Source organism: Dryobates pubescens, chromosome 5 (genome assembly GCF_014839835.1).
Source record: "Dryobates pubescens isolate bDryPub1 chromosome 5, bDryPub1.pri, whole genome shotgun sequence".
Taxonomy (NCBI): Eukaryota; Metazoa; Chordata; class Aves; order Piciformes; family Picidae; genus Dryobates; species Dryobates pubescens.
The window spans coordinates 7,402,485-7,429,292 of record NC_071616.1 but is presented as its reverse complement, the minus strand read 5'-3'; the positions used below and the strand labels follow the sequence as shown (position 1 = coordinate 7,429,292).

The 26,808-nt window shown below is 44.9% G+C and overlaps 1 protein-coding gene across 1 annotated transcript in view; it reads left to right on the top strand.

The window, feature by feature from the left end:
- Positions 1–26,808, top strand: part of LOC104298870 (uncharacterized) — a 67,653-nt gene that overhangs the window by 10,761 nt on the left and 30,084 nt on the right. Inside the window, exons 3-18 of the mRNA XM_054162150.1 lie at positions 722–794; positions 4,470–4,606; positions 5,070–5,201; positions 6,592–6,632; positions 7,734–7,776; positions 8,460–8,517; positions 8,954–9,120; positions 9,239–9,325; positions 11,091–11,128; positions 15,248–15,395; positions 16,329–16,465; positions 17,931–18,153; positions 18,920–19,034; positions 22,060–22,197; positions 24,746–24,853; positions 26,553–26,744. Of these exons, the coding sequence (XP_054018125.1) occupies positions 722–794; positions 4,470–4,606; positions 5,070–5,201; positions 6,592–6,632; positions 7,734–7,776; positions 8,460–8,517; positions 8,954–9,120; positions 9,239–9,325; positions 11,091–11,128; positions 15,248–15,395; positions 16,329–16,465; positions 17,931–18,153; positions 18,920–19,034; positions 22,060–22,197; positions 24,746–24,853; positions 26,553–26,744 (1,837 nt within the window). The remainder of the gene's footprint in view (positions 1–721; positions 795–4,469; positions 4,607–5,069; positions 5,202–6,591; positions 6,633–7,733; positions 7,777–8,459; positions 8,518–8,953; positions 9,121–9,238; positions 9,326–11,090; positions 11,129–15,247; positions 15,396–16,328; positions 16,466–17,930; positions 18,154–18,919; positions 19,035–22,059; positions 22,198–24,745; positions 24,854–26,552; positions 26,745–26,808) is intronic.

Genomic DNA, 26,808 nt, shown 5'->3' with positions numbered 1-26,808 from the left:
AATTTGATCTCTTTAAATTCCTTACTCCCTAAATCCTCTGGAAACAATTTTAAGCCTTTAATTAATCTCATAGCTATTATTTACAAAAGCTCAGGTTATTGCTTCTGGTTTTCCCAGACAACTGAAAAGAGGAAAAAAAGAGAGAGCTGTGTTTTGGCAGCAGAACACACATGAGAACACTTCTGAGACTAATATTCTGGGTTTACCTCGTGAGAGTCAGCAACTATAGATATTCCCCATGGTACTCTTTCCAACATGATGGGACCCCATGGGTGGTTGCTGAGGGGATTGACTGTAACTTAGGGTAAGGCTACTGGTATTTTGACAACTCCACCATGGTGCTCACCAGTGCATTCTCTCTGTTCAAGAGACTTAATGTAGCTACATTGCAGAGCCAACCTCTGCAACTTCAGAGCAAGGGGGTTTGCAAGAGTCTCAAAGACGGTATCAGCTGACAGGGTTTTATGCCTTTCTTTTCCTCTATGATGAACAATCCTGACTCAGAGCAACACAGCAAAAAGACACTGAAATCTATAAGATGTTAAAACAAGACTATTTTAATGGCAGAAGCTTATGGTGCAGATTCTTAGCTGTGAAACGGTGAGATGGTTGACTCAATTCTTACCAGTTGTATTACTGAACTTGGTGAGTTTGCACATTTGATACTTTTTTTCCCACTGAAGGTTTATTCATACTTTTTTTTTGTACCATTCTTCTCCAGATAGAATCCTCTCCCTGCTACTTACTGACTGTAAGGATCATTCGGATGAGAAACCTCCAGCGAGTGGATGCCTGTAAGTACCCCATTCTCAATGGTGTCTTAGAGAACAGGCACCAAATTTCCTTTTCATAGTTTTATTGGAGATCCCACAAGTAATGATACTGATTATGAACTGCTTTATAAATATTTCTGTGTGACTATGGCATGACTTCAGGTTTATTATTGGAGATGAATGACTGTTGGCTGTTTGGCTGGCAAAGTACTCTGTCCTGAGGATGTCCTTCTTATATCTTAACTGTACTTTGAGATACAAGCACATCAAACTATCCTTAATTATACAAGTAGGTGCAGGCAAACTAGTCAGCTGTGTATTTAATGCAAAATATTGCCTCAGTTCTGCTTGCACAATCTCATTTTACAGCCTACTTGTTTGTGATTTTGCCTTGCTGCCTGACACACAGAAGAGCTGAGGGGAGTCCTTTATGAAACCTTTCTGGTTTGTTACATCATCACATGTGTGTCACAGCCATGTACCAGGAGGGAGGTGCAGGGAGTATAACCCAATGATATGGCCCAATGATATGGTTAGCATATCCCTCACTCAGAGCTGTGGCAAAGGGAAGTCTACTGATACACCTTCCAGAAAAAAACATGTGAACGGCCACAGGCTAAGATGGGAATAGTACTGCATGGAAAATACAGGCCTTGAGCATCTTCCCTGGCTCTTCCTGTGCAAGAGATGATAGTGCTGACTGTTGGCACTGACAGTGAAACAGGAGAAGCAAGAGAGATGGCAAGGTGACACCATTTCCATTCCTTGTCCTTTATGTAAACAGTGGTATTTTCCTTTCCTGTTCATTCTCTTCCCACCACTTTCCTGCTGTGTGACTCAAGTCCTTGCACAACTGCTTCATGGGCACTAGAAGGGACAAGGCATTCATCATGGTTTTGGAGTAATTTCAGGGTAGTCAATAACGGTATTAACCTGGCAGTAATGATTTTGCAAAGTTTTTTCTTGTTTGTACAGAACCAAAACAGGGGGTGGTGGTGAAGAGATTTGCTCCTCCCAGGTGTGGTTCCCAAAAGTTCTACCACTCAACAGCAAAATTACCACATGCTTTTGAAAACACAGGGCACAATCTTTTTCATCCCTGTCAGAAACTCCTCTTTCTCTGGAGAAAGTGTTCCCAAAACCACACTCAGATCTTAAAACCAAGCAGAAAGCACAGGAATGATGACATTCAACAAGTGCAAGTGCCAGGTACTGCACTTTGGCCACAACAACCCCATGCAGTGCTGCAGGCTGGGGTCAGAGTGGCTGGAGAGCTGCCAAACAGAAAAGGACCTGGGGGTACTGATTGACAGCTGGCTGAACATAAGCCAGCAGTGTGCCCAGGTAGCCAAGAAGGCCAATGGCATCCTGGACTGTATCAAGAATAGTGTGGCCAGCAGGAGCAGGGAAGGCATTGTGCCCATGTACTCAGCACTGGTTAGGCCACACCTTGAGTCCTGTGTCCAGTTCTGGGCCCTGCAGTTTAAGAAGGACATTGAGACTCTTGAACATGTCCAAAGAAGGGCAACAAGACTGAGGAGAGGCCTCAAGCACAAGCCCTATGAGGAGAGGCTAAGGGAGCTGGGATTGTTTAGCCTGGAGAAGAGGAGGCTCAGGGGAGACCTCCTTGCTGTCTCCAACTACCTGAAGAGAGGTTGTAGCCAGGAAGGGGTTGGTCTGTTCTCCCAGGCAACCAGCACCAGAACAAGAGGACAGTCTTAAGCTGCACCAGGGGAGGTTTAGGCTTGAGGTGAGGAGAAAGTTCTTCACTGAGAGAGTTGTTGGCCATTGGAATGTGCTTCCCAGGGAGGTGGTGGAGTCCCCATCTCTGGAGGTGTTCAAGAGGGGATTGGACGTGGCACTTGGTGCCATGGTTTAGTAGTCATGAGGTGTTGGGTGACAGGCTTGACTTGATGATCTTTGAGGTCTTTTTCAACCTTGTTGATTCTATGAAAATAAAATAAAATTTAAAAAATAAAAATTAAAAAAAAAAAGAAAAGAGAATAAAACAAAAAGAAAGAAGAAAAATATGGAGAAAAAAAAGGAAAGGAGAAAAGTCGAATGAAAAGCAACTGTAGAAAGGCAGCAAAAAAGAGGATGGATCTGAAACAACAGTTACATCCAGAGAGTCTGCATTTCTGAAGAGTCGAAGGGCAATTTCTGAGGAAGACTGCAAAATGGAACAGAAGGGAGAAGGTGAATAGAGAATAGAAAGTTTAAAATTTAGTATATAGGTAAACTGTGGAACTCATTGTTGTGGAACTGTATGGCTCTGAAAATGCCTGTGTCCAGAAATGCCGGTGTTTATGGAGCACAAATCTAGCAAAGGTTATTAAACATGGTCCTCCCAATGCAAACTCTGGTTTGGGAAATCCTTCTACTCTGGAGAAAGGTGTGGAAGGACTATTTCCTGGCTCTGAAATGATTAAGAATTTATTTTGTGTGTGTGAAAAAGCCTCATGTTTTTCCTGCTGTCTCATCCTTGGACACATGCTGAACTTCTCCAGATGAGACTTTCCTGAAATGTCCAGTCCAAGACAGACTGAATGCTGGAATTTTGAAAGCAGTATGCAAGTAGAAACACTGTCTTAAAACAAAAGGAGGGTAGTCTTCAGTGTAGTTCTTAAATCAACTCTGCCCATAAATGAAATAGATAGGCAACTTCCCTTGAAAAAGGTGACACTTCATTCCTCCTTCAGAGAGATACTGATGTACCAAATTCAGAGTTCTGAAGCTGGGGTTGCTTAGCCTGGAGAAGAGGAGGCTCAGGGCAGACCTTCTTGCTCTCTACAACTACCTGAAGGGAGGTTGTAGCCAGGTGGGGGTTGGTCTCTTCTCCCAGGCAACCAGCGCCAGAACAAGAGGACACAGTCTCAAGCTGCACAAGGGGAGGTTTAGACTGGATGTTAGGAAGAAATTCTTCATAGAGAGAGTGATTGGCCATTGGAATATGCTGTCCAGGGAGGTGGTGGAGTCGCCATCACTGGAGGTGTTTAGGAGGAGACTTGATGGGGTGCTTGGTTGCATGGTTTAGTTGATTAGATGGTGTTGGATGATGGATTGGACTCCATGATCTCGAAGGTCTCTTCCAACCTGGTCTGGCCTATTCTATTCTATTCTATTCTATTCTGAGAGATACATGGTCCCTCTCTTCCTGAAGGTGTCAATTAGCTAAGATCCAGTGTCTAATTCGATTAACTTCGGGAGGAACCCTCTTCCATCTCTTACAACAGGAGTAGTTCCACAGCTGCTTTCCTAAACTCTCACCAAAGTAATCATTGAAGGGCAAGGCAGAGATGGAGACAGTTCTCAAAAAATGAAGGCAGCTCCCAGGTCCCTCTCATCAAACAGCAGCTGAGGGTTAATGTGTGTGTTTATGGACAAGAGAGCACAAGAAAGCTTGTCACTGAAGAAAGTGACTGATAAGAAGGGGAAATTCTCACCCTTTTATACACAACATTACTGTTGTCTGCAATTCACACAAGGAAGAGCAGCAACCTCCTGTTCTAGGTCATCTTACGGTCTTGCGTTTTTTCTCTGCCAGAAGGGTATCTTGAAAAGAGTGACATTGCATCAGACATTTCTGCCTTTAAATAACTCATATTTGTTGTTGGTACCATGAAATAACCCTTCTAGTGTCATGCAGCACTCCAGGCTTTGCCAGAGGAACAATTGGTTTGCCTTTTTCCCTACCAGTAAGCGAGGCTGATTGCTATGTGACGTTGTGGCTGCCGACCGCCACGTGTGAAAAGTCCCGCACTAAAACTGTGAGAAACTCCAACAATCCAGTGTGGAACGAAACCTTCTACTTCAGGATCCAGAGTAAGGTCAAGGTAAGGAACCAAAGTTGTCTGCTTGAAGCAGCCTCAAGATGATATGAGTCCTGTCTATCTCATGAACTGTGCCCAGGTGACACATGATGAGGGACTGTTCAAGTTGTTTAACAGCAGAGATGACTGAGTTCCCCTACCTGTTTGATGGTGCTGTTTAGGAGGGCCAGAAACTGAGCTCGATATTGAGGTTTTAAGGTAACAAGAGGCTCAATGCAAGATGGATATAGGATGTGGGAGTTAACTAAGCTGTTGTGTAGGTGTAGCCAATGTATTACTCATGTCACAGCCATTAAACTAAACTAGGAAGAATGAACATTCAATTAAGAGTGTGTTTTTTGAGGGGGGAGTGATATTTAATTCCCCCACTTTTTTTTCTCAAGCACATCCCCAAATCTCCTTCCCTAGAGCTAATGATGTTCAGCCTATAGAAGCTATTAAAACTTCCTTCTCCTTCTGTTTCCAGAATGTGCTGGAGCTGACAGTGTATGATGAGGATTTTGCTACCCCAGATGACCACCTCCTCTGTGCACTCTTTGATACAGCTAAGCTGCCAATTGACAGAACAGTGATCCTGTATTTCAAGCCCAGTGCAGAGGTGAGAACAAAAAAAAATAAAGCAACTAAGAAACCAATAGAGAGTTATGCAGCACTTCAGAAATCATGGGGTGAGCTTTCTGAAACTGCCATGGATGACTTATCCCAGTAATGGTTACGTGAGTTGCCATTCAAAATGTAAACACAAAAAAGTGGTAAAAAAAATCTGGATTGGAGAGCCTGAGTTCCTCTTCCCAGTATTTAGAGCATATGACTGAGGCAGTGTGGTAGGTAGGGGAGGGATCTGACTGTGAGCTATCTCTAAGCAATACTGAGGCTGCACAGCTCTTACAGGGTGAACAATCTGTAAATTTTTTTTTCCATGCAATTCATAACCACTACTCCCTGCCCCTTTGATGGTACCTTCTTTTACCCTAAAAGCAAATCTGGAGTAGTCCCTGTGTGCATCCCACCACTGTCTTCTGCAGTGATACCTCAGATAGGGCTGAGCCTGGACACAGTCTCAGGCTGCACCAGGGGAGGTTTAGGTTGGACGTTAGGAAGAAGTTCTATACAGAGAGAGTGATTGGCCAAAGGAATGGGCTGCCCTGGGGAGGTGGTGGAGTCACCATCATTGGAGGTGTTCAGGAGAAGACTTGATGGGGTGCTTGGTGCCATGGTTTAGTTGTTTAGGTGGGTTGGATTGGTTGATGGGTTGGATTGGTTTATGAGTTGGATGCGATGATCTTGAAGGTCTCTTCCAACCTGGTTTATTCTATGTATTCTATGTCTCTCAGAATTAGTGTGGGTTTGGAGTCCTGGATGATTACGTCTCAGTTTCCCATCTATAAATTGGGGAAAAAAGAGTCTTGATTCCCTTTGAGATCTGTAGATGAGATCAGTGAAATATCCTATGTGCAACTCCTTGCTACCATGGGAAGGCTGTTTCTGGTATGCAAACTAGGTCACTTACAACCATCTCGTGCATATCAACACTGCCTTACAGGGAGTTGCATAACTGTAACTGAATCACTTGATAGTACCACTCTTTGGTTATTATGTTAAAGTGATGGGTGGAAAGTATTTAACTTCCAAGCTAATAGCAAGGACAGGAAGTCATGGCAAGACAGTGCCAGGAATGGTTAGGTGGGAAAAGGTAGAATTCAGAAGACAAAGCAAGTTACAAATTGCCCTTCTGCCTCAGCTGTACTTTTGTTAAGCTGTTATGACGGTACCTTGAAGAAGGAAGGGGGTCAGGAAGGAATCATTAAACTCCCTAGCTGGAAATGTTTTTTTTTCACACCTCTAGCCTGAAATATTTATCCTAGGCAGTGGCCTGTAGCCAGTTATTTCAATATTGCCTAGCAGGGATCTGGGGTTTAGAAAAGGGAGAAAACGTTCTGTAGCTACTTCATTTAATTTTTGGGGTTTGTTTTTGCTCTTGCTTTCAGTCCAAGGAGGAGCTAGAAGTTGAATTCAAATTGGAGGCCGCGTAAGTGATGTGCAGATTATTTTTTAAATGCAAAAGTTATTAAATGCTAAACCAAAGAAATAGCAGTAGAAGTCACACTTTGTGGGATTTATGTAAAGACAAAACAAACCAAAAATTGCCAGATGACTTCTCCTGCGTTATTACTGCAGTCTCAGACACTCAGCTGATCCCTCAAGTCAGCTTGTTCCGTAAGTTAGTTCAAAAACTGGCTTCCCAGCATTGTCTCTTCTATCCACAATGTTGGATTTGTCTTCCTGGGAGCATGTCAGAAGGCTTTCTGAGTGTGTGTCCATGTGCTTCTGTGTGCATGCATGCCTATTAATCTTTCCATAACTGTTTCATCGTGTGCTTTAGACAGACTTCTAATGCTGAGCCATCCTGGTTAGGTTTCCAGTGCATGCCTAACTTGTTCAATCTTCCCTTGCAGCACTGTTTTGGTCACAGCAATTCTGTTTCCTTTCTGACCAGCACAATGACAATGTGTTGGAAGTTCTAGTACAGGGCAGCCTGCCATCCAATATTTTTTGTCTCTGTGTTGCCACAAGGTAACTATGGCGTGACAGAAATACAGCAACCAGCATAAGGTCAGCCTTCATATTAGTGGGGAGCCAAGACAACAACTCAAGTAATTCCCCAACATCTAAGTTCCCCTGAATGATCTGGAAATCTTTATTTTTAATACATTTTTTTCTGCATGATACCCACTGCCCTGTGCCCCTCTGATTGTATTTGCATAGCAGCAAATACACAGAAGTGGGCTTCCCAACAGGGATATACTGGTGTATTAGCATTTTACTGCTGAAATACATGTACGTTAGGTGTTATGGTGAGGAGAAGAATATGACTGCCTAACCAGAGATTCCATCTGAGGTGATAAGGAGATTGCATTGAAAATCAGTAGATATGATGCACACTGCTCAGCTCTGGTTCCTTCAGAGCAATGTTCAACCCAAGTAAGCAAGGAAATGAGCTTGTTACATACCTGCTGGGGTCCCTCTGGCCATCATTCTAAACGGGGAGAAAGGGCAACAGCCTGGGCAAGGATGAGTGGCCAAATATTTAATCTCAAAAAATCCATGGTTTTTTGTTTTTGTTTTCCAGTTCTGGTCCTTATGAATCTATTGCTACCAATGGAGTCCTGGTGGTATGTGTCATTCCCCACCCCCCACCCCCAACTTTTCTCTGTTTCATTAATATGAAGGGTAAAGGAGTTACAGAAGCCATTAGGCCTGATCTTTCTCTTTCTTCCCTCTTTTCTATTAAGATACTTTGAGACAGGGATATTTTATTGCCATACTCAATGGTGATATCCCATTATTTCCCATTTTCCCTATATTCTGACACACCACACAGAGAGCTTTTCTCTGGTACTGGTACTCCTTCAAACAATTTATTGCTCTTTATCAAAGCATGGTGGTAAAAAGATTATAAAACCACTTGCTGGTAATCATCCCCCGTGAGATGAGCCATGCTTGGTGGGTAAGCTCAGTACTACATATTTATATATCATAATTACATTATGTGACAGAAGAATCAGTGCCATAAAGGAACCCCTTTGGAAATACTCCTGATTTTCTTCCCTTTATTTGTATCTTTCTCTTGCCATGCCAAACCATATGTCCTTGTCACTGGAAGATGCTCTACAACTCCCTCCAAAGCTTTTCATTTTTCTTAGTCAGTGACTTACTGCATAAAAGCCCAGAATGCCAGGGAATTAGGCACTTCAGGCACTTCAGACTGCCCCAAACTAAGTGATTCCTAGTTCCCCATGATGAAGTTAGGATGTGACAAACGTTCTGACAGATTCTTATTCTCTGCCTTTCACAGTGTCGTGAACTTTGCTGCTTGGAAGTTGAAGTGGAAGAAAAGAAGCAGCAAAAATCAAGTAAGGTTATTGCTTTGTTATCTGTTAGTAATAATTGCAACCTTACTGATGAGAGGATGCCCCTTTCATACAGTGTGTTAGTGGCATAAGCAGTATTTACAGTATTAAGTGCAGTTAACATCAGGTAAACAAATTAGGTTGCTATAGACTTCCATGATTGTGTTTCACACTCTAAATATATGTGAATAAAGCCTCAGAGACCTGTATTAAAGTTGAAACCCCAGTTCTGTGTAACAGTGAGCACATTCACAGTCCCATCTATGAAAACTGCACCTTTGTTGCTCCTTTCCTTTCTCTGCCAGATCTCCCTTCAGAGTGCCTTCCAATAGACAAACCTGTGCTCTGCTACCTGCACCCAACCTTTAATCAAGCCACCATAATTTTCAGGTTAAATCGTGGTGGCATTTCTCACAATGTTTGTTCTGATTGTTTTTAGAGAAAGAGCTTTCCCTCACTGTGAAGGGCTCCTTTGAGGGGACTCAGGATATCACGCTGGGCCCCGACGGAGTGGCTAGCCCAGCAGGTCCCACCAAGTTCCACTATATCAAGTATGCAGAGCCAACGCTGGATGTCATGTTGCCAAAGAAGAGGCGCTATCACCCTGTATGTTGGAAGTGGCCTTCATGATGAACTGACCATGAGTGCCTCCTTAGAAAGTGGGAGGAGGGGGAAGAGGGCAAACCCATTGTTGATTTTGTCCTAAAGCATGTTCTTTTCCCAGTGGTCCTGTAAGTACAGCACAGAGACGGGTTCCCCAGTGGTGATGCTGAATTCGCTTCCCATGGGAAGGAAAACAACCATTGCAGAGGTGAGCATCACTTCCACCTGTTGCAAACAAAAGGTCATTCAAGTGGAAAGCATTCTCCCTAATATCACCCCAGGTGTCTGCTAGGAGGTTCATAAGTATTCTGATATTTTTCTCAGACCTTGAACAAACAGCAGCTGTGATTCTCTGCAGAAGCAGGTTGCCCTGTGTTAGTTTACATTATGTGCCAGTAATGCATACAGAGACTAACAGGGATGTCAGAAAAGGGGTTTTCCTGCAATTGAAAGTTACTCCTTGGATGCAAGCTAAGAAAAAGTAAATAAACTTGCCCTTAGTAAGCCATGTGTTTCAAAGGACAATATATTAAAATATATTGAAAACATCAGACAAAATACATGGATTTTAAAGAACATAATCATAGAATCATAGAATCAATAAGGTTGGAAAAGACCTCAAAGATCCTCAAGTCCAACCTGTCACCCAACACCTCATGACCACTAAACCATGGCACCAAGTGCCATGTCCAATCCCCTCTTGAACACCTCCAGAGATGGTGACTCAAGCACCTCCCTGGGCAGACCATTCCAATGGTCAATAATTCCTTCTCCTCGCCTTGAGCCTAAACTTCCCCTGGTGCAGCTTGAGAGTGTGTTCTCATGTTTTGCTGCTGGTTGCCTAAGAGAAGAGACCAACCCCCTCCTGGCTACAACCACCCTTCACGTAGTTGTAGGCAGCAAGAAGGTCTGCCCTGAGCCTCCTCTTCTCCAGGCTAAACAACCCCAGCTCCCTCAGCCTCTCCTCACAGGGCTTGTGCTTGAGGCCTCTCCCCAGCCTCATTGCCCTTCTCTGGACATGTTCAAGTGTCTCGATGTCCTTCCTAAACTGAGGGGCCCAGAACTGGACACAGTACTCAAGGTGTAGCCTAACCAGTGCTGAGTACAGGGGCACAATGACTGCTCCTGCTCCTGCTGGCCACACTATTCTTGATACAGTCCAGGATGCCAGGATGCCTGGGCACACTTCTGGCTCATGTTCAGCCAGCTGTCAACCAGTACCCCCAGGTCCCTTTCTGTTTGGCAGCTCTCCAGCCACTCCGACCCCAACCTGTAGCACTGCATGCACATATTGCTTGAAATAGATATGTAAGCTGTATAATATTGAATCAAATTAATAGAAGAAAAGGACCCTTACTATAAAAAAGTTTGTTTCTGCTAAGAAACATCTTCAAATGTCCAGGTTATTAGAGATAATCTTGTTCAAATATTAGTTGTTATGTTGTGAAGTAATAGGAGAATGTGAGATTTCTGTTCCAGTCCTCAGAACAGAGGACCTTTTGCAGTTAATATGAAGGTTGCACTAACAATTTTAAAACAGGATGAAGCCTTGGCAGAAGTAAACTCAGATTTACAGTCTCTTCACTGTGAGACTGTGGCCAGGATGTCAAAGATCTGTGTGTTATAGCATAAGGAGTAGGAAACATCCAGAAAATGGTATTTCAGGATGCTGCAGAAAGCTTATGACTAACACAGGGAATGAGTGAAACCTTCTGCATGAGTCTCAAGAACCTCCTTTACCAAGATTGCTAATAGTTTCTGCAGCCTAGAAGCATTTGGGATCTGTGGGTAGACATGTTCCACTAAGGATAAGTGAATGCTTTTGGAAATATATGCCAAGATCTCAGATATTGGCCATTGCCAGGCTATGCTGGACGTTAAATCAACCTCTAACCCCAAGACAGAAAAGGAAAATAAGAAATTTTAAACATAGGAAAAAAAATTAAATTGTAGCATACTTTCTTCTTTTCCAGGAGAAAAGATTTGACTTGAATGTGACAGCACAAAGCTGGTAAGAGATCTCCTTCTATTCTTAAAGACCTAGGATATTGATCTTGATATTGTTTAAGCTAGATGAAACTGACACAAGCAGGCATATTCAGTCTGAAGACTAGAATGTGTTTTTAATATAAAATACAATGCATGTACAGTATATTATGCATCTTTAGCCCCTGGAATATTTGGCTTCCATCAAGAAATATTCTTAAACAACTATTTATTTCAGCGTGATCCCTTCCATTATGACTACAGAATCTAGTTGATCAATATTGGTTTTGAAATTCACAAGAAGAGCAGAGATGACTAAAAACTCTGAATAGACGGTAGAGAGGCTCTGCAGAGGGACCTCGACAGGCTGGACAGATGGGCAGAGTCCAAGGGCATGAGATTGAACACATCCAAGTGCCGGGTTCTGCACATTGGCCACAGCGACCCCATGCAGAGCTACAGGCTGGGGTCTGAGTGGCTGGAGAGCAGCCAGGCAGAGAGGGACCTGGGGGTGCTGGTTGATGGTAGGCTGAACATGAGCCTGCAGTGTGCCCAGGCAGCCAAGAAGGCCAATGGCATCCTGGCCTGCAGCAGGAACAGTGTGGCCAGCAGGAGCGGGGAGGTCATTCTGCCCCTGTACACTGCGCTGGTTAGGCCGCACCTTGAGTCCTGTGTCCAGTTCTGGGCCCCTCAGTTTAGGAAGGAGGTTGACTTGCTGGAACGTGTCCAGAGAAGAGCAACAAAGTTGGTGAGGGGCTTGGAGCACAAGCCCTATGAGGAGAGACTGAGGGATCTGGGGTTGCTTAGCCTGGAGAGGAGGAGGCTCAGGGGTGACCTTCTTGCTCTCTACAACTACCTTAAGGGGGGTTGTAGACAGGCTGAGGTTGGTCTCTTCTCCCAGGCAACCAGCACCAGAACAAGAGGACACAGTCTCAGGCTGCACCAGGGGAGGTTTAGGTTAGATGTTAGAAAGAAGTTCTATACATAGAGAGTTATTGTCCCTTGGAATGGGCTGCCTGGGGAGGTGATGGAGTCATCATCACTGGAGGTGTTCAGGAGAAGACTTGATGGGGTGCTTGGTGTCATGGTTTAGTTGTTTAGGTAGGTTGGATTGGTTGATGGGTTGGACGCGATGATCTTGAAGGTCTCTTCCAACCTGGTTGTTTATTATTATTATTGTTATTGTTATTATTATTATCATCATATCAGAAATTATGAACACTTGTATTTTTCTTAGGTCTCAGTGTTCAGTAGAGATAACCCTTGAATTCTGTTAAGCACAGTTATACTGCACATCAAGTAGAAACTAAGGTAGACAGTGTGGCTAGCAGTTCAATAGCTACAGATGTAGTCATTAATACTCACCACTAGACATTAAGTTTTGTGTTATCCATAACTGTATATAACACACAGAACCAGCGGAACTGATCTTTAGTGTGTGTGTGTGTGTGTATGATAAGGAAATATAAGAGAAAAATAACTTAATTCTGAATTCAAACAAATTCTGTCACTCACTTTATAAAGGCAAGTGATCAGTGGAAAATAGGAACCCAGCACTATTCCAGGACAGGAAAAATGGTTCCCTCTTATATATTTTACTTTCAGAGAACTTTAAAAACAGTTTCTTGTATTCTTATTTAGAGTGGAAACTGGCTTTTGCAACTCTACCTAACTCAGTTCCTTTTGTGTGTGTCTTTGTAACCATTTGTACAGTTATAATCATTTGGCTGATTTTAGGAACAGGAAAGCCATTCTGCCCCTGTACTCAGCACTGGTTAGGCCACACCTTGTGTCCAGTGTCCAGTTCTGGGCCACTCAGTTTAGGAAAGATGTTGACTTGCTGGAATGTGTCCAGAGAAGGGAAACAAGGCTGGTGAGGGGTTTGGAGCACAAGCCCTATGAGGAGAGGCTGAGGGAGCTGGGGTTGCTTAGCCTGGAGAAGAGGAGACTGAGGGGTGACCTTATTGCTCTCTACAACTACCTGAAGGGAGGTTGTAGCCAGGTGGGGGTTGGTCTCTTCTCCCAGGAATCCAGCACCAGAACAAGAGGACACAGTCTCAAGCTGCACCAGGGGAGGTTTAAGCTGGATGTTAGGAAGAAGTTCTTTACCGAAAGAGTGATTGGCCATTGGAATGGGCTGCCCAGGGAGGTGGTGGAGTCACCATCACTGGAGGTGTTTAGGAAGAGACTGGATGGGGCGCTTGTTGCCATGGTTTAGTTGATTAGATAGTGTTGGGTGATAGGTTGGGCTTGATGATCTTGAAGGTCTTTTCCAACCTGTTTAATTCTATTCTATTCTATTCTATTCTATTCTATTCTATTCTATTCTATTCTATTCTATTCTATTCTATTCTATTCCCTCAGTAGAATAGAGAGGTTCTGCCACTGAAAGATAAAGAAAACCCCTGGCATTTTGCAATGCCTGGCAGGGCTAGCTGGCCATCCAAGGAGTTCTTGGGTAGCTCTGGCCAGAAGACATGATGCCAGATATCTTGCTCCTTGATCTTTTGTAGGCACAGGACAGGAAAAGGCAGGAGAGAGGTTACTGAGTGGAGAAGCACAAATGCCCAGGCTAATAAGCTACAAAAGTGGAGCTGTAAGGACTGACTTACTTCATTTCAAAATCAGTGCCAATGAAATCCTCTTTTGAGGAATATTATGCTTTACAATTCTGTGGTCAAGACTGACATGAAATACAGCCACCAGTGTTGACCTGGAGACAGCCTGTGCAGTGTGCAGGCAGATCAGAGCAGTGGGGTAAAATCCTGCCCAACTAAACTAAGTGCCTCATCTCCTTCCATCCGGGGGGCTGGATGTCAACGAGGTCATTCCTCCGGTGAAGAGGGTCATAGGGCCAAGTGCGCCTGTCAGGTGGGTCGATGGGCTTCCCCCCAGGCGATGCTCGCCACTAGAGGGAGATGTGCTCCCACTCCCGGTCCTCAAAACCAGGCTTTACCTTGACGCTGGGAAGACCATTTGAAAATTGGGGTTTATTTTGGATTTAGGAGGGAGGGGAGGAGGGGGGAAAGAGGGGAACCCCCTGAAATGGGAACCAATGCACTCACTTTTAATCATTCAGAAGAATTTTCTAAACTTGCAATTCTTTTAGTTTTAGAATATTCATTTAAATCTTCTGTTCCTTTGTAAACGCTGAGCATTGTTGCTTCATCAATTAGTAACAGAAATGTATGATGTCCTGAATTGGAAAGGACCCACAAGGATCATGAGGATCTTCAAGTGCAGCTCCGGACTCCATAGATAGAAACCTAAAAGTTAAACCAGATACCTGAGAGTCATCCATGGGCTGGGGCCCATGACCGTTTCCCTGCCGAGCTTCTTCCAGTGTTTGGCCACCCTTAGAGTGAAGAGCTCTTTCCCAGTATCCAATCTGGACCCCTCAGTTTAGGAAAGATGTTGAGTTGCTGGAATATGTCCAGAGAAGGGCAACAAAGCTGGGGAGGGGTTTGGAGCACAAACCCTACGAGGAGAGGCTGAGGGAGCTGGGGTTGCTTAGCCTGGAGAGGAGGAGGCTCAGGGGGGGACCTTGTTGCCATCTACAACTACCTGAAGAGTGGTTGTAGCCAGGTGGGGGTTGGTCTCTTATCCCAGGCAACCAGCACCAGAACAAGAGGACACCGTCTCAAGCTGCACCAGGGGAGGTTTAGGCTGGATGTGTTAGGAAGAAATTCTTCATAGAAAGAGTGATTGGCCATTGGAATGTGCTGCCCAGGGAGGTGGTGGAGTCACCATCACTGGAGGTGTTTGAAAAGAGACTGGATGAGGCACTTGTTGCCATGGTTTAGTTGATTAGATGGTGTTGGATGATAGGTTGGACTTGACGATCTCGAAGGTCTTTTCCAACCTGGTTAATTTTGTATTCTGTATTCTATCTGAAACTTCCCTGCCACAGCTTTAAGCCTTCCCCTTGCCTCCTATCACCAGACTCCAGGGGTGTAATGCCACTGGTTAAATTTACTAATTTCAGTAAGTTGCTTTTAAAAATAGTCAGAATGTTCTCTCATGCTCCTGTCACACTGCATTGCCTTATCTGAAGGGAAAGGTGCTGCAGACTATCTCTGACTGAAGCCCTAAGATTGACATGGGTGTGTTCATACATAAAATATGTGCTTGTTTTTTATCTCAGCAATTGCTCATGCCAACGAGACCTGGACATGCGCTTTGGGTTTGACTTGTGCTCCGAGGAGATGACTTTCCTGGGCAAAAGAAGGAAATATGTAGCAAGTGCCCTGAAAGATGTTTTTCACCTACAACAGGATCTGCAGGATTTTGAGGTACGTGGAAGTTGGCGGGGTTAGCACTTGAATTTCTCGTGCCTTCACGTGCTCTTGCTGATGACTGGTCAGCAAAATGGGCCCCATGTATCTCGTACAAGTACCAGCTTGTTCATGGCTCTTAACTATAATTGCTTCTGCTGCCAGGGTTTGTTATTGCAAGAAGCACTAGTGGCAGTAATTACATCCCTCACGACAGGCAATTTGGAACTTATCAGATTTGAGATGTGTTCATCCCTGCCATCCTGTGCTGTAGCTGCCTTGTGTGCCTCTTAAATACTTTAGCAAGACATTTCTTCCCTTGTTCAAATTTTGTAACTTCGTGAAAGCTTAGGGTAAATGTCTCTGAGTGCTTCTTGTAATCCCTTCCCCTCCCTGCAGTTTCAACTACTTAAAATGAGTACAGTTTGATTATCTGTTAGTATGAATTATTGGTAACATGGATTATGCATTAATATTTCTCATTCACATTATTATATATAAAAAAATACCATTTATTTTAAAGTCACTTCATGATACTGAAGAATAACATCATTAATGAGGGTAGCTTAACAGCACTGGTGTGAACTGAGGGGATGGCGCATGGATTTTCACACAGTGTTAGCAGATGTGTGAAATAAGACAAAAGTGGCAAAGCAGTGAGAAATATAGGGAAAACATATTGTTGTCTCCAAGAAGGGTTTCTTCTTGTTCACCTGTGTCTCAGTTTTTCTTAGAGATGGGCAAGAACTCGGGTTCATCTCTGAATGCATCTTTATCCAATGGTCAACCAGCAGTTGCAGTAGCTTTGCTTGGTTCTGGAGCCTTTCCTTCCAAAAAGGAACCCGGGCTCTGAGACCATTGCCTTGGGGGTGGTAGCTCAACCCCATTGCTGTCTGGGGTGCAATGTTGAATGCTGTTGGTGTGAATGTCCCACCATCCTCTGCCTGACAGGTTCCTGTTGTGGCCATCATCACAACAGGGGGAGGACTGAAGTCAATGACAGGACTATATGGCAGCCTCAAGGGACTCAAGAAATTAAACCTTCTGGACTGCATAACCTACATCAGTGGGCTGTCTGGCACCACATGGTAAGCCATCTTGTGCAGGAGGCTTGTCTGTTCCTTTTGAGGGTGATGCTCCATCCCTGGAGGTGTTCAAGAGGGGATTGGATGTGGCTTTTGGTGCCATGGTTTAGTCATGAGGTCTGTGGCGACAGGTTGGACTTGATGATCTTTGAGGTCTCTTCCAACCTCGGTGATTCTGTGATTCTGTGAAAGCAGACAAGGTCAGGAGATTGCCTTCAACAGGAGAAATAAACTGTCTCAGTAACAGGCCATTAAATATTAGCTTGATCTGATGCATTTTTATAAGCAGTTCTTTACTATGCTTTCCAACTCCACATTTGCAGCAGTTCGATGTGTGTATGACAATAACGCTTGTCAAAATGATTTCTAAGTGGTTACTGGATGTGAATGTGGATGCCCATCGCATCATTCTTCTTTCTCTCTCCACTGATGTCCTTGTAGTTTTGCTTCCCAGAAACTTCTGAGGCTGGCTCTGATTTCTAACTCATCACACAGAGAAAAGTGCAGGACAATGCACATTTCTGCCCCCTGTCACTTTGGGAAAGGACTGAATTTCCCTTGGCAGTGTTTATTCCCTGCTTAGAGGACCCACAACTGCCCAGCACTGATGTAAGGAAAGGTGGTAAAATAGAGGACGGTGTTAAAGTGTAGTAAGATTAACAGCAATTGATACAAAGCTAAGAGGCAGCAGCTGGTGTGAACTGAGAGGCCTTGAGCACAAGCCCTATGAGGAGAGGCTGAGGGAGCTGGGATTTAGCCTGGAGAAAAGAAGGCTCAGGGGAGACCTTATTGCTCTCTACAGCTACCTGAAGGGAGGTTTTAGCCAGGTAGGGGTTGGTCTCTTCTCTCAGGCAACCAGCACCAGAACAAGAGGACACAGTCTCAAGCTGTGCCAGGGGAAGTTTAGGCTCAAGGAGAGTAGAAAGTTCTTCACAGAAAGAGTTATTGGCCATTGGAATGTGCTGCCCAGGGAGGTGGTGGAGTCACCGTCCCTGGAGGTGTTCAAGAGGGGATTGGATGTGGAACTTGGTGCCTTGGTTTAGTGGTCATGAGGTGTTGGGTGACAGATTGGACTTGAGGATCTTTGAAGTCTCTTCCAACCTTGGTGATTCTGTTATTCTGTGAAAACAAGAAAGGAAAATGTATTAGAATTTTCTGCCTAATTTGTGCTTCACAACTATACCTCTGTTTACACCTGGAAATTTTATCCCTTAAGCTGCTGACAGTTCTGTTGTTTGGGATTTTTTTTTGTTTTAAAGTCAATAACAACAAAAAAGTACCAGGTCCATCTTTGGAACAGTCACAGAAACTCTGGAGTGTTCATTCTGCTGGATGGCAGAGCAAAACTGGAGTATGTAAGAGCAGAAGTGAATCTCCAAGGCAGAGCATTCAAAGTGGCTTTTTGCTCCTTTTGACTTGTTGTGGGTTTGTTTTGTTTTGTTTTGTTTGTCTGCATTATCTTCCTCAGGACTATGGCAAATTTATACAGAGATGCCTACTGGTCACAGAAGGACCTAGACACTCACATTGGTGAAGCCCAGAAACAAGCAACCAAATGCAAGATGGGCTGTTTCTCCATGGATCGCATGAAGTACTACAACAAGCAGCTGTGTCAGCGGAAAGAAGAGGGATACAGGACATCATTTATAGATCTTTGGGGACTCATGATTGAGTACTTGCTAAATGATGGGGTATGATGTATATTCCATTTCATAGACAGCAATGTATTTTCCTCTTAGTGAATAGAGAGGAAACTTAGTGAATAGTTCCAGAGAATGCACCTCAAAACAGAGTGAACTTCTCTGTGTTAACAAACTCTTAGATAGTCACATTTTCTTTAATAGTCTGCCCAGGGGGGGCATGCTATACATTATAACATTGTGGATGCAGCCATAGGAAATCTAGATGTCATTTAAATAGAAGTGGAGGCAATCTTGGGTGGTCTTCTGTGGTGGTTTGAGCCTTAACTGGGATATAAGAGCTCAGACGGGGGCAAGACTTGAGAATCCCTCCCCCGTTCCCCACCTCCTCTTTCCCAATAGAGAGGGAAAAAGGGAAGGGGGCAAAGCAACAAAGCTGGTGAGGGGTTTGGAGCATAAGCCCCATGAGGAGAGGCTGAGGGAGCTGGGGTTGCTTAGCCCGGAGAAGAGGAGGCTCAGGGGAGACCTTCTTGCTGTCTACAACTACCTGAAGGGAGGTTGTAGACAGGTGGGGGTTGGTCTCTTCTCCCAGGCAACCAGCACTAGAACAAGAGGACACGGTCTTAAGCTGTGCCTGGGGAGGTTTAGGCTGGATGTTAGGAAGCAGTTCTTCACAGAAAGAGTGATTGGCAGGGAAGCTGCCATGACACCACCTGCATGTTCCTGGAGCCTTCTGGCTCCTCTAGCACTGTGGTTATCAAAGTCATCACGTTCCATTTCCATCTCTTCTCACATAACTGTTTTTCTTCAAAACCAGAAAGACTCCCACAAGCTTTCAGACCAGCAAGAAGCACTGTGTGATGGCCAGAACCCACTGCCCATCTACGTATCGGTCAGCGTTCGGGATAAATACAGCACCAATGATTTCAAAGGTAAGGATGAGGTTTCAGATCCTGTGGGGCTAAAATAGACATCTCAATTCCTGTCATCAGATCTTCTCTGCTTGGCAGCACTTTGAGAAAACATCCTGGGGTGTTAGTTGTTCTGTGGAGAAATAACCAGCCACTCCATGCCTTATGACTTCAAATGAAAAAGCTTTTTGAGATCAGCATTTCAGTGTCTAGACAGATGGAGACAAAATCCTGCCAGAAAGGCCATTTTTGAAATATTATCTGATCCATCTAGAATAAGAAGCATTGGAATTGCCTGAGAATTAAATAGTGCTCAATCTGTCAATATCCAGTTTTATTTTCAATATGAGGAAATGCCACATAGTTCCAATAAAGCTTGGGACAGCAGGACCTGGGGGTACTGGTTGATGGTACGCTGAACATGAGCCAGCAGTTTGCCCAGGTGTCCAAGAAGGCCAATGGCATCCTGGACTGCATCAGGAATAGTGTGGCCAGCAGCAGCAGGGAGATCATTGTGCCCCTGTACTCAGCACTGGTTAGGCCACACCTTGAGTACTGTGTCCAGTTCTGGGCCCCTCAGTTTAGGAAAGATGTTGAGTTGCTGCAATGTGTCCAGAGAAAGGCAACAAAGCTGGGGAGGGTTTGGAGCACAAGACCTATGAGAAGAGGCTGAGGGATTTGGGGTTGCTTAGCCTGGAGAAGAGGAGGCTCAGGGGAGACCTTCTTGCTGTCTACAACTACCTGAAGGGAGGTTGTAGCCAGGTGGGGGCTGGTCTCTTCTCCCAGGCAACCTATGAAAGAACAAGAGGATGCAGTCTCAAGCTGTGCCAGGGGAGGTTTAGGCTGGATGTTAGGAAGAAATTCTTCACAGAGAGAGTTGTTAGCCATTGGAATGTGCTGCCCAGGGAGGTGGTGGAGTCACCATCACTGGAGGTGTTTAGGAAGAGACTGGATGGGGTGCTTGGTGCCATGGTTTAGTTGATTAGATAGTGTCGGATGATAGGTTGGACTTGACAATCTTGAAGGTCTTTTCCAACCTGGTTAATTCTATTCCATTCCATTCCATTCCATTCCATTCCATTCCATTCCATCCTATCCACTCTCAGCTGAATCTTTGCTTTGCTCATTGTTTTGGTTATTCTTTTCCACAAGGAGAAACAGCTGGAGAAGGCAGAGAAGAAATTCAGATAAATTGTTTAATGGTTGAGGTGAAAAAATGAACCACTTCTGAATGAAAGGAGATTATGATGCATGACCTTTCTGTCTCAATCCTTACTCACACTTCAGTTACATCAGAGAATTGCAAGTATTTGAGGAAACATATTGAAGTTCATCTAGGGCAAGAGTAGGGTTTTGCAACTAGGAAAGAACATCCCCATGTGCTAGCACAGGTTATGGGTTGACCTACTGGAAAACACATCCGTGGGGAAGGATCTGGGAGTTGTGGTGGACAAGCTCACCTTGAGCCAGTAATGTGCCCTTGTGGCCAAGAAGGGCATGGGTTACATTAAGAAGAGTGTGTCTAGCAGGTCAAGGAAGATTCTCTTCCCCCTCTGTTTTGCCCTGAGGCTACATCATGAGTATTTTGTCCAGTTCTGGGATCACCAGTTCAAGACAGACAAAGAACTACTGGAAACAGTCCAGTGGAGGCTATAAAGATGCTAAAGGCATTGGAGCATCTCTCATATGAGGAAAGGTTGAGAGGCCTGAGGCTTTTTAGCCCCAACAGAAGACTGAGAGGGGATCTTGTCAATGCTTTATATATCAATAGACATCAATAGCTAAAAGGGCAGGTGTCAAGAGGGTGGAGACAGAATCTTTTCAGTGGGGCCTAATGACAGGATAAGGGACAATGGGGACAAACTGGAACACAGGAGGTTCCATCTAAACATGAGGAGGAAGTTTCTTAAGTTGAGGGTGCTGGAGCACTGGAAAAGGCTGCCCAGAGAGGCTGTGAAGGCTCCTTGTCTGGAAGATTTCACAACTCACCTGGACTCATTCCTGTGCAACCTGCTTTAGCAATGGGGTTGGACTAGATAATTTCCAGAGGTCCCTTCTACTCCCTTCCCCTACTGTTCTGTGATTCTTTGACTAGTTCTGTCTTCCTTAGTACCACACATAAAGAACCTAATTTGCCTCTTACAAAAACCTCATGTCTGAAGAACTGAGTACATAGCCATATTATTCAGGGGGGAGTTAAATTAGCTGTATTGATAGCAGAGGAATTACCTTCACCTAGATATGGCATATGCAAGGACAGAGTGAAAACTCATGCACAGTGGAGAAGCCTGGACTGGTGCATATTCATAGGGTGTGTAAGAGCTGGAGGATATCAGGCAGTGACAGGACTAGGGGGAATGGAATGAAGCTGGAGGTGGGGAGATTCAGACTGGATGTGAGGAGGAAGTTCTTCACCATGAGAGTGGTGAAGCCCTGGAATGGGTTGTCCAGGGAGGTGGTTGGGGTGCCGTCCCTGGAGGTGTTTAAGCCCAGGCTGGATGAGGCTCTGGCCAGCCTGATCTAGTGTGGGGTGTCCCTGCCCATGGCAGTGGGGTTGGAACTGGATGATCCTTGTGGCCCCTTGCAACCCTGACTGATACTATACTATGATACTTACCATGTTCCTGGCTAGTGCCTTGTGCAGCTGCAGTACCACTGTGAGCTGCATAACTGCTCCTGCAACCCCACTCTCACAGCATCTGAGCTCAGCTGCCTCAACATGAGGGGGAACTTCTTCACTGTGAGGATCACAGAGCACTGGAACAGGCTCCCCAGAGGCATTATGGAGTCTCCGTCTCTGGAGACTTTCAAGACCCACCTGGATGCATTTCTGTGTGACCTGTGCTAGATTCCATGGTCCTGCTCTGGCAGAGGGGTTGGACTTGATGATCTTTGGAGGTCCCTTCCAGCCCCTAACATCCTGTGATCCTGTGAGCAAGGCTTTGCAAAGGCAGCACAGCAAACGGAAGTCAGACCAACCTATTCCCTTTCTCTCTCTACACCTGGCTGAGAGCCCACTAAGTGTCCTGTTGTGGCTGTGTTGCAGAGTGGGTGGAGTTCACGCCCTTCGAGGTGGGACTGCTGAAGTACGGCGCCTTCATCCGCACAGAGAACTTTGGAAGCCAGTTCTTCATGGGTCGCTTGTTAAAAAAGCTCCCTGAATCCCGGATCTGCTACCTTCAAGGTGATGTACTGAGTTGTTTGGGTGCTTTGGAGGGGTGCAACACTGTTAACCAGAGGGTAGATGTTTCTGATCTAACATACTGAATGCTGCTGTGATATCACGTGCCAGAAAATAAGGGGGTGTGGCAATATTCAACAAGACCAAGTGCAGGGTCCTGCATCTGGGTCAAGGCAACCCCAGGCACAAATCCAGGCTGGGCAGTGACTGGCTGGAAAGCAGCCCAGAGGAGAGAGACTTGGGGGTGCTGGTGGACGAGAAGCTCAACAGGAGCTCTCAGTGTGCACTTGCAGCCCGGAAAGCCAATCAGATCCTGGGCTGCATCAAGAGAAGTGTGGCCAGCAGGTCAAGGGAGGTGATTCTCCCCCTCTACTCAGCTCTGGTGAGACCTGGAGTACTGCCTCCAGTTCTGGAGCCCCTATTACAAGAGGGATCTGGAGGTGCTGGAAGGTGTCCAGAGAAGGGCCACGAAGATGATCAGAGGGCTGGAGCACCTCTCCTATGAGGACAGACTGAAGGAGTTGGGGCTGTTCTGTCTGGAGAAGAGAAGGCTCTGAGGAGACCTAATTGTGGCCTTCCAGTATCTGAAGGCTGGGGAGGAACTTCTTAGAATATCAGGTAGTGATAGGACTAGGGGGAATGGAATGAAGCTGGAGGTGGGGAGATTCAGGCTGGAGGTGAGGAGGAAGTTCTTCACCATGAGAGTGGTGAAGCCCTGGAATGGATTGTCCAGGGAGGTGGTTGGGGTGCTGTCCCTGGAGGTGTTTAAGCCCAGGCTGGATGAGGGTCTGGCCAGCCTGATCTAGTGCCCATTGCAGAGGGGTTGGAACTAGATGATAGTATGATACTCTGATTGTCCAAAAGAATGCAGGGGGAAAAAATATCCTGCATATTTTTCCAGTTTTTTGTCACTGTCTAGGTATGCAACATTATTTAACAGTGTGTGTTGTAGATAAAGCTCCTTGATTTTTTCATTGTAAGGACTGGCTCCCACTTCTTTGGTTGCTCTTCCTCTCTGAATTCCTCTCTGAATGCACTCCATCTTATGATTATTTTGTAAGAGCAGGAAACCTGCAGCTGTGTTGTACATAAAGGTCATAATATCCCTTTGCTAAGTGTGGTAGTGTGAAGGTTTAATCTTCCCACCACATAAAGCACAGCTAACTCATAGAGAAGTGAATGATAAGCTGTATTTTACAAACAGAATGAAATGCAATGAATATATGCAAAATATACAGTATTTACAGTATATACAAAAATATACAGGAAAGAACATAACACAGAAAGACCCTCCTGAGGGGGGGGTACACCTCAGGTTCCCCACAAAACCCCTCTCTCTCCCCCCCCCCCTTTCTTGTCCAAGCTAACTAGACAAAAAAAGGAGAAAAGAAAGAAAAGGATATTAAGGGAAATTTCATTAGCTCAAAGCAGTTGTTAAGAAAGTTAGTTTTCTTATCTCATCGGTTTCAGTCCAAGGTTAGTTGCATGCAGGCTGGCCAAGAACAAAAGAAAGGCAGAACTAACTGAGAGAAAGGAATGTGAGTGATACATTGCTATGGTAGTCTCACATCTGACCAATGACATTTGTTTAGTCTTATCTTCCCTTTGTTTTCCCTTTTTACACCAAACCATTCAGCTAGAGAACTCTGCAGCTATATTTCTTAAAGGCACAGCCTAAAACTGTTGCACTAAGGAGTCAGAATCATTGGCAGATGGACACGGAGCAGTGCAAGTTTAGTTCCAGTCATCTCTTCTTACACCTGTGCTGCTTAGAAGCTTCTTGTTTTCAGCTGTGATATTAAATAGTCCTTAATCCTAATGAGTATCTTTAAAATGCTGCCACTTGGGCTGGCCCTTTTGACCTGGTCTACTGCTGACAAATGAATTTTCTACACACCGTGATGCTGCGCAGGTTTCTGTGCCCCACTGAAAATTAAGAGGTCCAATTAGAAGACATGTTTAAATTGGCAACAGCAGATGAAATGGCTGTATTGTGTTTTGTAAACAAAGCCACCGGTGCTCCTCAGGGGAGGCAGGGAAGGGCAATCCTGGATGGAACAAACAGCGGAACAGGAGCCCACTGTCTCTATGAGCCTTTGCATGCTATGGTGTGAGATCTTCTCTCATAAACTAAATGGCTGAAGAGCAAGTTCATTCTGCCGTGAAACGTTTCAGGGTGTCTGAAAGCTGACCAGAGCAGGAAAACATAAGCTGGAGTAAGCAAGGCAGGGATGAAAAAGATGGGGTTTGTGATATCTGTGTTATCTGGGCTCTTATTTCACTTCTCAAGTGAGCATTTTTTCTCTTTTACTACTCTTCCATTCTCCTCTCCCTTCACTGTGTGGCAGAGTCATGCAGTAGGTCAGGTGCAGAACTAACAGCAGCATGACCTGAACCAATGCCACAGAAAGTTAAAGGAAATTTAACAGCCCAGAAGTTTAGAAATATTTTAATTAAGCTCATTCAGTAATTAATCCAGGAGGTCAAAACAGGAGGAAAAAGGCAATTTCGTATTAGAATGTGTCCTTGTGTTCACTAATTCCTTTTACAGGCATGTGGAGCAGTATATTTTCTGTGAACCTACTACAAATATGGGGGCTGTCCCACAGTTCAGAGGACTTCTGGAAGAGATGGACACAAGACAAAATAGAGGAAGTTGGTGAGAAATTGTTAAGCCTTTCATTTATGGTCTTATAGAAAACTTCCAGCATCATCTTGTCAAATACATTGAAAGTAGCATCAGAGTATCCTCCTAAGAAGTAGACACTTCCCTGCCCATTGTAAAGACAAAGAGGAGAAAAGAAATTAGAGGTTTAATCACACATTTCTCTGGAAGTGTTTTGGGTTTTGCCCATTCTCACTCAGCCATAGAGAACCAAGAACCAATGACAGGGAATAAAGTTATTTCCACCGACTCTGCAGGGAATAGACCTGATTATCGATTGGTTAATCAATATTACCTGATGTTTTACTTTATTACTCAGCACAGTAATTACTGCACTGGATTCATCCTGACATAAAGACAAACAAGACCTGGAGGGTATTTTCTGAAGCAATATAGAGAGCATGGGTTTATTGTTAAACCACTTAGTAAGATAGTAACTGTAATTGCAGGCATGCTGAAAATAAAGAAATGCATCTGTGCAATCATGGAAACCACCAAGGCTCTGCCGCTGCACTGTCAGCCGCTTGGTCCAGCAAAGCAGGTTGTGCTTTCAGGAAACCACACCTTGTGCCCTTTCCACTCACATGTGCTGCCATGCAGCCACCCTGAAAGCAACCCTGGCCAGCCTGGAGTTTCCGAATGTGAACGTATGCCTCAGGTTCTCCTGGGATGCTCTCATTCTGCTGATTAAGCATATACTTAGGTAACCATGAGTGATTACCAGGTAGAAACTGCCACTGTTGCAGTAGACCCCATGATGCCATGTTGCTGCCAATCTGACTGAATGGGAGCATAAGTTTCCACCCCATTTTCTCCATATTTGCTTGTAATTCATGACATCTTCCTGGGAGGATATGTAACTTACTTTCTTGTGGGGCATTCTCCAAATTGCTTGGTTCCTTTGAAGTGTCTCTCCTCCAAGAGTAAAGACTGCTTCTGGTCTTGGGGCCAAAGCTTAAGACCACCAGCTTTGTCGAGCAACCACTCCTATCTTTCAGAACAGGATTTGTGCGTTTAGTGAATCATCCCAGAACAAGCCTTGAGATCACAACAACCCCATGCAGTCACAACAACCCCAGGCAGTGCTACAGGCTGGGGTCAGAGTGGCTGGAGAGAGGCCAGGCAGAAAGGGACCTGGGGGTTTGGAGCACAAGCCCTAGGAGGAGAGGCTGAGGGAGCTGGGATTGCTTAGCCTCAAGAGAAGGAGGCTCAGAGGAGACCTTAATGCTGTCTACAACTACCTGAAGGGAGGTTGTAGCCAGGTGGGGTTTGGTCTCTTCTCCCAGGCACCCAGCACCAGAACAAATCTCAAGATGCACCAGGGGAAGTTTAGGCTGGAAGAAATTCTTCCCAGAAAGAGTGATTTGTCATTGGAATGGGCTGCCCAGGGAGGTGGTGGAGTCACCATCACTGGAGGTGTTTAGGAAGAGACTTGATGGGGTGCTTGGTGCCATGGTTTAGTTGATTAGTGTTGGGTGATAGGTTGGACTCAATGACCTCAAAGGTATCTTCCAACCTGGTTAATTCTATTCTATTCTATTCTATGCTATGCTATGCTATGCTATGCTATGCTATGCTATGCTATGCTATGCTATGCTATGCTATGCTATGCTATGCTATTCCTAGACATGAGTACCACCAGAAACAAACAACAACTAATAAACAGTTCCCCAATGTTTCATCCCTCTTCTAGATGAAGACCCTGTGTTGCCTACACGACCCCATGAGCTGAAGACTCGGATGTACACTCCCCCTGGCCCCCTGTCCAATGCCCTTAGGGGAGCATTGACTGACCGCTTCTCCGTGGCCCAGCACCACAATTTCCTGAAAGGCTACCAGCTGCATGACAGCTACATGGAGAATGAGCACTTCTGTCGCTGGAAAGGTGTTGGGGAGTAATATTTTAACAATCATCATTTGCAGGTGGTTTTAGGGTGGGGAATTTAGGA